At 45.5% G+C, this 12,838-nt stretch overlaps 1 protein-coding gene across 1 annotated transcript in view; it reads right to left on the bottom strand.

The window, feature by feature from the left end:
- The window catches only part of NAT9 (N-acetyltransferase 9), a 50,754-nt gene that overhangs the window by 15,854 nt on the left and 22,062 nt on the right, over positions 1–12,838 (bottom strand). The window contains exon 4 of the mRNA XM_077459639.1: positions 687–824. Coding sequence (XP_077315765.1) covers positions 687–824 — 138 coding nt within the window. The remainder of the gene's footprint in view (positions 1–686; positions 825–12,838) is intronic.

Raw genomic sequence — 12,838 nt, 5'->3', positions numbered from 1 at the left:
TTCTTGGCACCAGTCCTCAAGAAGGATGTACTGGAAATGGAGAGAGTCAGGAGAGAAGGGCAACAAAACTAAAAGGGTCTAGAGGATATTAGTTATGAGGAAAGACTACAAGCACTGAACGCATTCTCTCTGGGGAAGAGACGCTTGAGTGGAGATACCCCACAATTGAGATAAAACTGTTCAGAAAAAGGGAAATTAAAAAGACACACAGCCATTAACTAAATAGTAAAATTGGCAATAAGCTCACTAAAGCATCTACGGTTAAGTTTTTGACCTTGCCACCTCTCTGAAAATTGATCCATGGTGGATTGCTTTTCAGAGGCATTGGACAGGCAGCAATGAGGTGAATTGTTGCCTCCTTGCGACCTGTTTAAATATCTGAAAAACAAGCACCACCAGTTGTGGCATAGCTTCATTCACTTGAATGGGTTGTGTTCAGCAGCAGTACTGCCTGCCATATGCGACAGGGGTGATCATTTTTGCCATGGCCATAAAGTAAAGCATTGTACCTGTAGCATGGATACAACCCTGTTGGTCTGCCTTTGCAGGGGGCAGTTGGAGGGTGGTAAAAATGCAGCTCAAGCATCTCTTTTGACCTTCCCTTTTTTTTTGATTTTTCTTCTTAAAACATAAACCTGTAAAGGTTTACAAATAAAGAATTGGTATGGAAATAAGTTGAGACTCACCTGCAATCATAATTTCAATCTCTGCTAATGTCGGGTTTTCAGGATCAGCGATGAACAAATTAACATCTCCCACCATGCACTGCTCTTCTGGGCATCCCTGATCCCATCTCTCAGCATCTAGTATGATGAAGGTACACTCTAAAATGTAAAGTGGAAAATATTTGTACTTTTTATATGACCATTCAATGAGATGCATTCAGTACATCAGGATGGGGCATGTCAAATGTCTACCCACTCCTAAAATTTACACAGCTCTGCACATAATGGAATGGCAAAACAACGTTATGTTGCTTTGCCTTGTGGCCACTAAGGATGAGCTCTGGCGTGTCCGCATTCTCCACGTGCAGAGCCCGCCAGGAAGTCGGCGCAGCACTGAGCTAATCACAGGCAGTGAGACATTCCCCCGATACGCAGCTGCAGAGATTGGGCAATGTCTCACTGCCTGTGATTAGTGCAGCGCTGCGACAACTTTCTGGCGGGCTCTGTGCACGGAGTATGCGAAAACGCCTGAGCTCATCCCTAGTGACCACTTTGCAAGAGGCAATGCGAGTGCCCGACAGGCGCGATGACCGACGGGCTCCCGCGATCATTCATGACACACTGAGAACTGGGATCTCTAAACACACAGATCCTGGTTCTCTGAGGGGAGAAGAGACTGATCATGTGTTGTTCATACAGAGTATGAACAGTCCCCTCCAACCTTCAGTTAGAACACAGAGAGGGAACACAGGTAACACCTTGATCGCCCCCTAGTGTTAACCCCTTCCCTGTCGGGCGGCACAGTGGTGTAGTGGGTAGCACTCTCACCTAGCCGTAAAAAGGGTCACTGGTTCGAATCCCAACCACGACACTACCTGCCTGGAGTTTGCATGTTCTCCCTGTGCCTGCGTGGGTTTCCTCTGGGGACTCCGGTTTCCTCCCACTCTCCAAAAGCATGCAGGTATGTTAACTGGCTTCTGTCCAAAATTGGCCCTAGTATTTGAATGTGAGTTGGGGACCTTAGATTGTGTGCTCCTTGAGGGTAGGGACCGATGTCAGTGTGTGATGTATGTGTAAATTGATGGCGCTATATGGGTACCTTAAATAAAAAATAATATAATGGATGAGCATGTTAATGTGACAGAATGTACAGGGATAGGGACAGTTGTAGACACTCACCCACACTCAATAGTTTAAATAACTACATGTGACTAATTAAGCTAGTGATTTCAAATGTCCACCTCCCACGGTGAATAAGTGCCAACTAAGCAGTATCCAATCACGTGCAATGTGACGGTTGGATCTTCTTTAACTTAGGACAATAAAGTGCATACAGTGACAATAAAAATAAACAAACTCTAAGATTACAATAGAATTCAGGATGTGACTCAATCCATAAAGTGCATACAGTATAAAAACAGTGTAAATAAATAAAAAAAAAAATATATTGGCAAATATTTAGCACAAAAAAGAATAATTGATATCCAATAAAAGTGAAAAAGAATAATTGATATCCGATAAAAAAGTGACAGTGTCTCTATCTATGACCTAAGAAAACAGTCCGTATTCAGACATGCAGTATGTGAATCCACTCCGTGTCATGGAAATACTATAACTCTGGGAACAAGAAACATAGTTCCACCGGTGATCTTGTGAATCCTCAAACAATAGGTGTCCACACACTAGGTGCAATGACTACCTTACCTACCTCACTGCTGTAAGGTAAACAGCAATTATTAATTCCAGCAATCACAGTGTTATCAGCTGGTGTAGGTACTACAGGTAGTCCCTTCTAGGTGCTTAGCCAAAAATCATCAATCATGTCCATAGGAGAAAAGAAGGAGCTCCAATAGTGAAGTATGTAATTACAATCAAACTTTATTCTAAAAAAGACTGATGAAGTCACATGATTAGTGACGATACACGTAGAATTGGACTAGGAGGATACCGGAAGTGACGTCCGGAGTACAAACGTGGAGTCCGTTAGTTTGATGCTGTTGTTTTGCCTATGAACTGTATGACCAAATGTGAGTACCCAGGACTATGTCCTTTTTAGAATAAAGTTTGATTGTAATTACATACTTCACTATTGGAGCTCCTTCTTTTCTCCTATGAACATGATTGATGGTTTTTGGCTAAGCACCTAGAAGGGACTACCTGTAGTACCTACACCAGCTGATAACAACACTGATTGCTGGAATTAATAATTGCTGTTTACCTTACAGCAGTGAGGTAAGGTAGTCATTGCACCTAGTGTGTGGACAACTATTGTTTGAGGATTCACGAGATCACCGGTGGAACTGTTTCTTGTTCACGGAGTTATTGTATTTCCATGACACGGAGTGGATTCACATACTGCATGTCTGAATACGGACTGTTTTCTTATGTCATAGATAGAGTCACTTTTATTGGATATCAATTATTCTTTTTCACTTTTATTGGATATCAATTATTATTTTTTGTGCTAAATATTTGCCAATATATTTTTTCTTTATTTATTTAGAATGTCCAAACAAATATATAAAAAAATATATAAAAAATAGGAAAACAACGTGAAAACAAGTGAAAAAGTTCTCCAAATTTTCTGTGTATGATACGATGAAGTGAAAACAGTCCTACACCTTCTCCAAAGAATGATCGCACAATCACCGCGTGAACCCTCCACCACATAAAATGGGGGCTTACCAGATTTAATGGATCCTACTCAAAATTATATTTGGAGGATTATATATGCTTGTAGATATACATAGGCTTTTTCGGTGTTGTCCTTTTCTGGAAGACTTTCAAGTGTGGCTATTTCCTCTACAGTATGTCTCCATCCACATAAATCATCATAGGTAATGGGATAGATATAAAAGAAGAAAGCAGGGACCACAATAGTGTAACTCCGTTTTTCGTTTCAAGTAATTTAATAAAAAATTATCAAACTCACGTGTACAAAGTTTATATAAACTGGAGGGCTGCCTTGAAGTTGTACCCCAGATGATGTCTGCTTAAGACGAAACGCGTCGGGACTTCACTGCAGCCTGAGATTTTATTGAAAAAGCGCTTATGTTCTTTGTACACGTGAGTTTGATAATTTTTTATTAAATTACTTGAAACGAAAAACGGAGTTACACTATTGTGGTCCCTGCTTTCTTCTTTTATATCTATCCCATTACCTATGATGATTTATGTGGATGGAGACATACTGTAGAGGAAATAGCCACACTTGAAAGTCTTCCAGAAAAGGACAACACCGAAAAAGCCTATGTATATCTACAAGCATATATGATCCTCCAAATATAATTTTGAGTAGGATCCATTAAATCTGGTAAGCCCCCATTTTATGTGGTGGAGGGTTCACGCGGTGATTGTGCGATCATTCTTTGGAGAAGGTGTAGGACTGTTTTCACTTCATCGTATCATACACAGAAAATTTGGAGAACTTTTTCACTTGTTTTCACGTTTTTTTCCTATTTTTTATATATTTTTTTATATATTTGTTTGGACATTCTAGCTTTAATTATCATATATAGCAAAGAGTGTTTAAATGTATTTATTTGTTTGCACAGTCTAATGTATGCACTGATTACATTGGTCACATTGTAATGTGGTAAAAACGAATACCGTATATACTCGAGTATAGGCCGACCCGAATATAAGCCGAGGCCCCCAATTTACCCCCAAACAAACTGGCAAACTTATTGACTCGTGTATAAGCCGAGGGTGAGACATGCCTGTCCATCCCTGTGTGTGTGTCCGTCCCTGTGTGTCCGTCTATCCCTGTGTGTCCGTCCATCCCTGTGTGTGTGTGTGTCCATCCATCCATCCATCCCTGTGTGTGTGTGTGTCCATCCATCCATCCATCCCTGTGTGTGTGTGTGTCCATCCATCCATCCATCCCTGTGTGTGTGTGTCTCCATCCATCCATCCATCCCTGTGTGTGTGTGTCTCCATCCATCCATCCATCCCTGTGTGTGTGTGTCTCCATCCATCCATCCATCCCTGTGTGTGTGTGTCTCCATCCATCCATCCATCCCTGTGTGTGTGTGTCTCCATCCATCCATCCCTGTGTGTGTGTGTCCATGTGTGTGTGTGTGTGTGTGTGTGTGTGTCCAGCCTACCTGTGTCCCGAGCCTGTGTCCCGAGCCTCCGTCCCGTGCCTTGCCTCCGTCCCGTGCCGTGCCTTGCCTCCGTCCCGTGCCTCCTTGCCTCCGTCCCGTGTCGTGCCTTGCCTCCGTCCCGTCCCGTGCCTTGCCTTGCCTCCGTCCCGTGCCTTGCCAGGATCGCCGCTCTTCGTCGGCGCCTCGGCGGCCATTCTAAAATTCAAAAGCCGCGCCTCCGCCTTCGCCTGTGATAGGCGGAACACTGAATTTCCCAGCAGCCTGTGTTCCGCCTATCACGGACATCGTCTCATCCTCGTACTACGGACGAGGATGAGACGATGTCCGTGATAGGCGGAACACAGGCTGCTGGGAAATTCAGTGTTCCGCCTATCACAGGCGGAGGCGCGGCTTTCGAATTGTAGTATGTCCGCCGTCTGTCTGCTCGATACGCTGATCGAGCAGTCAGACGGCGATGACTCGAGTATAAGCCGAGGGGGGCACTTTCAGCCTCAAAAAAGAGGCTGAAAATCTCGGCTTATACTCGAGTATATACGGTAAGCGCTACACTGTTTTTTCACAAAATTTATTATGCCACATTTGTACACCTAGATGTTGTGTTAGCTGCTGTTTGTATACCGTCTACACATTTGAATAGCGCAGTGTTTTTGGTTCTTTTTGAAAAAACTTTATTTATTTACACTGTTTTTATACTGTATGCACTTTATGGATTGAGTCACATCCTAAATTCTATTGTAATCTAAGGCCGCGTACACACGGGCGGATTGTCTGCCCAACTAAGTCCGTCAGACAATCCGACAGACAGTCCGTTCAACTTTTGAATGAACGGACTTCACCACACACGATGAACAGACAGTCCGCTGAAAACGTGCACGATGACGTGTACAGCACGTACGACGGGACTAGAAAAACGACGTCCAATACACTGCAATGCAACCTTCGGCCATGTAAACCCTTTCTGAGCATGCGCCATACTTAGTCCGTCCAACTTGCCTACACACGAGCGGACTGTCCGCTGAAACCAAGTTTGGACGGACAAAACCAAGTTTCAGCGGACAAAATTACGGAAATTCCGAAAGACAAAGTCCGTCGAAAAAGTCCGCTGAAGCCCACACACGAGCGGATTGTCTGCTGAAACACGGTTCAGCGGACTAAGTTGGACAGACAATCCGCCCGTGTGTACGCGGCCTTAGAGTTTGTTTATTTTTATTGTCACTGTATGCACTTTATTGTCCTAAGTTAAAGAGGATCCAATCGTCACATTGCACGTGATTGGATACTGCTTAGTTGGCACTTATTCACCGTGGGAGGTGGACATTTGAAATCACTAGCTTAATTAGTCACATGTAGTTAACCACTTGCCGACCGCCTAACGCCGATGTACGTCGGCAGAATGGCACGGGCAGGCATAAGCACGTACATGTACGTGATTTGCCTCCCGCGGGTCGGGGGCCCGATCGGGCCCCCGCCCGGTGCCTGCGGCGGTCGGTTTTCGTTCGGGAGCGATCCCGGACGAGGGGACGGCCATTCATTCATGGCCACCCCCTCGCGATCGCTCCCGACGAATAGAAATCCCCGGTGACATCACTTCCTCTCCTGTAATGTAAACACAGGAGAGGAAGTGATGTATTCTCTCCTCCGTGTCGGTATTTTTCGTTCCGACACGGAGGAGAGCGGATCAGTGAGTTGCACCAACACATCCCACACACAGTAGAACATGCCAGGCACACTCACACCCCCCCTTTACCCCCCGATCACCCCCCCAATTACCCCTGCCCCCCAGTCACAGTGACACCAATGTCATTTTTTTTTTTTTTTTTTTTTTTTTTGCATTGGTGTCATTTGTGACTGTAATAACTGTTAGGGCAGTTAGAGTTAGCCCCCTTTAGTTCTAATGTACCCCCCTAACCCCCCCCAATAAAGGTTTAACCCCGTGATCACCCCCCGTCGCCAGTGTCACTAAGGCTGGGTTCACATTGCAGCGGTTTATGAGAACGAATGTGATTCGCACCGCACTGCAGTGCAAATCACATCCGATCTCTGTGCGATTCGAGTTCAGCCATTCGCCGCACCCGCCGCACCCGCCACACCCGCCGCACCCGCCGCAAATTCGCACGGGACCCTTTTTTTGGCCCGCAGCAGAATCGGATCGCATGGGTGTTCACACCATGCGATCCGAGTTTGCAGATCGCACTGCGATATGCGAACTGATCTGGGGGTGTCAGTAACATTTCACTGACACTCCCAGCAGTTCGCATAGGGCAGTGTGAACTGCCGCCGGGAGGCATGCGATGCGGGAACCCGCCGCGGATTCGCGGCGTTTCCGCATCGCTCCAGTGTGAACCCAGCCTAATAAGCGATCATTTTTCTGATCGCCGTATTAGTGTCCCAGGTGACGCTAGTTAGGCAGGTAGGTATTTAGGTTCGCCGCAGCTTTTTATAGCGCCAGGGACCCCCATATACTACCGCATAAAGCCCCCTGATTGCCCCCTAGTTAACCCTTTCACCAGTGATCACCATATAACTGTTACAGGTGACGCTGGTTGGTTAGTTATTTTTTTATAGTTTCAGGGCACCCGCCATTTATTACCTAATAAAGGTTTAACCCCCTGATCACCCGGCGGGTGTCATTTGTGACTAATAACTGTTAGGGCAGTTAGGGTTAGCCCCCTTTAGTTCTAAGGTACCCCCCTAACCCCCCCAATAAAGGTTTAACCCCGTGATCACCCCCCGTCGCCAGTGTCACTAAGGCTGGGTTCAGATTGCAGCGGTTTGAGAACGGATGTGATTCGCACTGCAGTGCAAATCACATCCGATCTCTGTGCGATTCGAGTTCAGCCATTCGCCGCACCCGCCACACCCGCCGCACCCGCCGCAAATTCGCACGGGACCCTTTTTTTGGCCCGCAGCAGAATCGGATCGCATGGGTGTTCACACCATGCGATCCGAGTTTGCAGATCGCACTGCGATATGCGAACTGATCTGGGGGTGTCAGTAACATTTCACTGACACTCCCAGCAGTTCGCATAGGGCAGTGTGAACTGCCGCCGGGAGGCATGCGATGCGGGAACCCGCCGCGCATTCGTGGCGTTCCCGCATCGCTCCAGTGTGAACCCAGCCTAATAAGCGATCGTTTTTCTGATCGCTGTATTAGTGTCACAGGTGACGCTAGTTAGGCAAGTAGGTATTTAGGTTCGCCGCAGCTTTTTATAGCGCCAGGGACCCCCATATACTACCGCATAAAGCCCCCTGATTGCCCCCTAGTTAACCCTTTCACCAGTGATCACCATATAACTGTTACAGGTGACGCTGGTTGGTTAGTTATTTTTTTATAGTTTCAGGGCACCCGCCATTTATTACCTAGTCTCACTAGTGTACCCCTAAATTTAGGGGTGTCTACTTTCCAAAATGGGGTCATTTGGGGGGGGTTTGTGCCATCTTGGCATTTTATGGCCTTCAAAACTGTAACGCCCTTAGAAAGCCTGAAGGCGGTGCTTGGTTTTCGGGGCCCCGTACGCGGCTAGGCTCCCAAAAAGTCCCACATATGTGGTATCCCCGTACTCAGGAGAAGCAGCAGAATTTATTTTGGGGTGTCATTTCACATATGCCCATGGCATGCGTGAGCAATATATCATTTAGTGACAACTTTGTGAAAAAAAAAAAAAAAAAAAAAAGTTTGTAATTTTCCCGCAACTTGTGGCAAAATATAAAATATTCCATGGACTCAACATGCCTCTCAGCAAATAGCTTGGGGTGTCTACTTTCTAAAATGGGGTCATTTGTGGGGGTTTTGTGCCATCTTGGCATTTTATGGCCTTCAAAACTGTAATAGGTAGTGAGGAGTGAAGTCAAATATTTACGCCCTTAGAAAGCCTGAAGGCGGTGCTTGGTTTTCGGGGCCCCGTACGCGGCTAGGCTCCCAAAAAGTCCCACATATGTGGTATCCCCGTACTCAGGAGAAGCAGCAGAATTTATTTTGGGGTGTCATTTCACATATGCCCATGGCATGTGTGAGCAATATATCATTTAGTGACAACTTTGTGAAAAAAAAAAAAAAAAAAAAAAGTTTGTAATTTTCCCGCAACTTGTGGCAAAATATAAAATATTCCATGAACTCAACATGCCTCTCAGCAAATAGCTTGGGGTGTCTACTTTCTAAAATGGGGTCATTTGTGGGGGTTTTGTGCCATCTTGGCATTTTATGGCCTTCAAAACTGTAATAGGTAGTGAGAAGTGAACTCAAAAATTTACGCCCTTAGAAAGCCTGAAGGCGGTGCTTGGTTTTCGGGGCCCCGTACGCGGCTAGGCTCCCAAAAAGTCCCACATATGTGGTATCCCCGTACTCAGGAGAAGCAGCAGAATTTATTTTGGGGTGTCATTTCACATACGCCCATAGCATGTGTGAGCAATATATCATTTAGTGACAACTTTGTGTAAAAAAAAAAAAAAAATTTTTTTTTTGTCATTATTCAATCGCTTGAGGCAAAAAAATAAAATATTCAATGGGCTCAACATGCCTCTTATCAATTTCCTTAGGGGGTCTACTTTCCAAAATGGGGTCATTTGGGGGGGTTTTGTACTGCCCTGCCATTTTAGCACCTCAAGAAATGAGATAGGCAGTCGTAAACTAAAAGCTGCGTAAATTCCAGAAAACGTACCTTAGTTTGTAGATGTGACAACTTTTGCGCAAACCAATAAATATACAATTATTGACTTTTTTTTTACCAAAGACATGTGGCTGAATACATTTTGGCCTAAATGTATGACTAAAATTGAGTTTATTGGATTTTTCTAATAACAAAAAGTAGAAAATATCATTTTTTTTCAAAATTTGCGGTCTTTTTACGTTTATATCGCAAAAAATAAAAATCGCAGAGGCAATCAAATACCATCAAAAGAAAGCTCTATTTGTGGGAAGAAAAGGACGCAAATTTTGTTTGGGTACAACATTGCATGACCGCGCAATTACCAGTTAAAGCAGCGCAGTGCCAAAGTGTAAAAAGACCTCTGGTCATTTACCAGCAAAATGGTCCGGTCTGAAAGTGGTTATTTAAACTATTTTGTGTACCATCCATTGACATATACATTTATTAATCTGTGCTAATTAATTGTGGAGCGCAACACCACTTATTAATTAAATATCATACCTATTTAGGGCAGTGTTTCTCAAATCCAGTCCTCAGGCCCCCCCAACAGGTCATGTTTTCAGGATTTCCCTCAGATGAAACGGCTGTGGTAATTGCTAAGGCAGTGAAACTGATCAAATCACCTGTGAAAAATAACGGAAAACCTGAAAACATGACCTGTTGGGGGGGCCTGAGGACTGGATTTGAGAAACACTGATTTAGGGGAAGGTTTGTTTTGCTGCAACCATACCTTTTTTTTTCTTTCTAGTTGTCTAATCATTGTGGCGCGAGGATAATTTATAACTATTACACTCACCCACACTCACTCACTGGATGGACTGGTGTCTTTATTTAACCTAACTATGTAACTATGCCAGTGACATTTTTACAGTAATCAATGCATTTTTATAGCACTGATTGCTGTATAATTGTCAATGGTCCCAAAAATGTGTCAAAGGTGTCCGATGTGTCCGCCATAATGTTGCTGTCCCGATAAAAATCGCAGATCGCCGCCATTACTAGTAAAAAAAAAATAATAATAATAAAAATGCTATAAATCTACCCCCTATTTTGTAGACGCTATAATTTTTGCGCAAACCAATCAATATAAGCTTATTGCGATTTTTATTACCAAAAACATGCAGAATACATATCGCCCTAAACTGATAAAAAAATAGCTTTAAAAAAAAAAAAAATGGGGATATTTATTATAGCAAAAAGTACAAAATAATATGAAATCCTTTTCTCTGTAATTCACCGACCTACACAGCTCCTCTCTGTAACTAAATGGGTTGTATAGCCTGCCATTAGGAGAAACTAGGCAAAATTGTTACACAATACACAGAACTTTAATCGCCCCCCCCTGGGGGGCGGACCCTGTGCTATCAACCCTCCCCACTGCTCCCAGCAGCTTCAGTACGTCAACAAGCAGAATAACGTAGAAAAAAAGGAGGGGTTGGTGCTGTGTCGGTCTGTGAATTACAGAGAAAAGGATTTTACAGTGAGTACCATATAATCCTATTTTCTCTTATATTCACCGACCGACACAGCTCCTCTCTGTAACTAAATGGGACGTCCCCAAGCAGTGCCAAACGAGGGGCGGGAAAAAACAGCATAAAAACCTCATCCACATTGGCAAGTGGGAACTAGTGAAACGAAACCCACAAAAAAACAGCAGTGTGTGGAAAAACACCACCATATAACCGGGTATCCTCAACAGGAGTTATCCCCAAGACCGCAACATTGTGGAAGTAATGCAACAGTGCATTAACAAAACAGTACTGCGTTTTTATCGAAAAACCAGGAAAAAATTCAATTGCAACTACACGACTGCCTGCAAAACTTTGCAGCCAAAACAGGCATCAGCCGATGTACTGACGTCTACCTTGTAGAACTTGATAAACGTATGGACAGACGACCAGGTCGCCGCCTTACACACTTGAGCGACAGACGCTTGGTGTCGGAAGGCCCAAGACGTTCCGATTGCTCTTGTAGAGTGGGCCGTGACTGGAAAGGGCAGTTGCGGACGCAACACCACCTTATCCCTGTGGATGACCAGATAAAGCGACTTGCAGGACAAGGCCGCCAATTCCGAAACCCTCCTGGCCGATGTGATGACCACCAGAAAAACCACCTTCTGTGAAAGGGTCAACAGGGCAATCTCCTTGATATTTTCAAACGGCGGCTTCTGAAGTGCCGACAACACCAGGTTCAAATCCCATGGGGGTAACGGAGGACGCACTGGAGGGACTACATGTCGTACCCCCTTAACAAAGGTACTCACTAATGAGTGAGATGCCAGGGGTCACTGAAAAAAGACAGCCAAGGCTGAAATTTGCCCCTTAATGGTGCTCAACGCCAATTTCTGGTCTACTCCTTGCTGAAGAAACAGCAGGATCCTGGATATAGAAAAGGAGAGCGGATGCCACCCTTTCTCCTCACACATGGAGATGTAGGCCTTCCAGGTTCGATGGTATATCTTCCGTGAAGATTTCCGCGCCCCCAGCATAGCTGGAATCACCGAGTCCGACAGACCCCGGTTCCTCAGCACCTGGCCATGTCTCAATAGCCATGCCGTTAAAACCAGCGATGGTAAAGCAGGGTGAAAGACTGGACCTTGAGATAGGAGGTCCTCACGCAGCGGCAGTCGCCAGGGAGCGTCTGCCACCAGACGCACCAGGTCTGTGTACCAGGGCCACTGAGGCCAATCTGGGCAACCAGGATTACTGGAATCCCCTTAGCTTCCACTCTGCGAAGCAGACATGGCAATAGTTTCAGTGGAAGAAAGGCGTAGATCAGCTGGTACTGATCCTATGGAGCCGCCAACGCGTCTGACGCATCTGCCCACAGATCTCTCGTCCTGGACACGAATCTGGGCACCGTCCGATTGAGACGGGAGGCCAATAGATCCACATCTGGTGTGTCCCACTTCAGGCACAGCAGCCTGAATATCTCCGGTTGCAATGGCCACTCTCCATCGACTCAGATAGTCCGCCTGCCAATTTTCCACCCCCGGGATGTAAATGGCCGACAGGGCCGGAACGTGTCGCTCTGCCCACTGAAGTATGTGAGTTACCTCCCGAGCAGTGGCTGAGCTTCATACACTTATGTACGCCACAGCCGTGGCGTTGTCCGACTGTATCCTTGTCGGACGCCCCTGAAGACACATCGACCATGTGTGGAGACACAGCCTGATCGCTCTCAATTCGAGCAGATTGATCGGCAACTTGGATTCTTCCCTCAACCAGAGGCCCTGAGCCGACTGAATCCCCATCACTCCACCCTAGCCGTATAGACTGGCGTACGTAGTGATCACTGTCCATTTCAGAGGAAGGAATGATTTTCCGGACTGAATCACTGGGGACCTCAACCACCAGATCAGGGAGTCCCTGACTGGCTGGCTCACCTGGATCTGCCAATCCAGGGACAAAGGAGATTTGTC

The sequence above is a fragment of the Lithobates pipiens genome, unplaced genomic scaffold (genome assembly GCF_037356315.1).
Source record: "Lithobates pipiens isolate NorthernLeopardFrog02 unplaced genomic scaffold, aLitPip1_a1.2 Scaffold_28, whole genome shotgun sequence".
Taxonomy (NCBI): Eukaryota; Metazoa; Chordata; class Amphibia; order Anura; family Ranidae; genus Lithobates; species Lithobates pipiens.
This window is presented reverse-complemented; position numbering and strand designations above follow the sequence as displayed.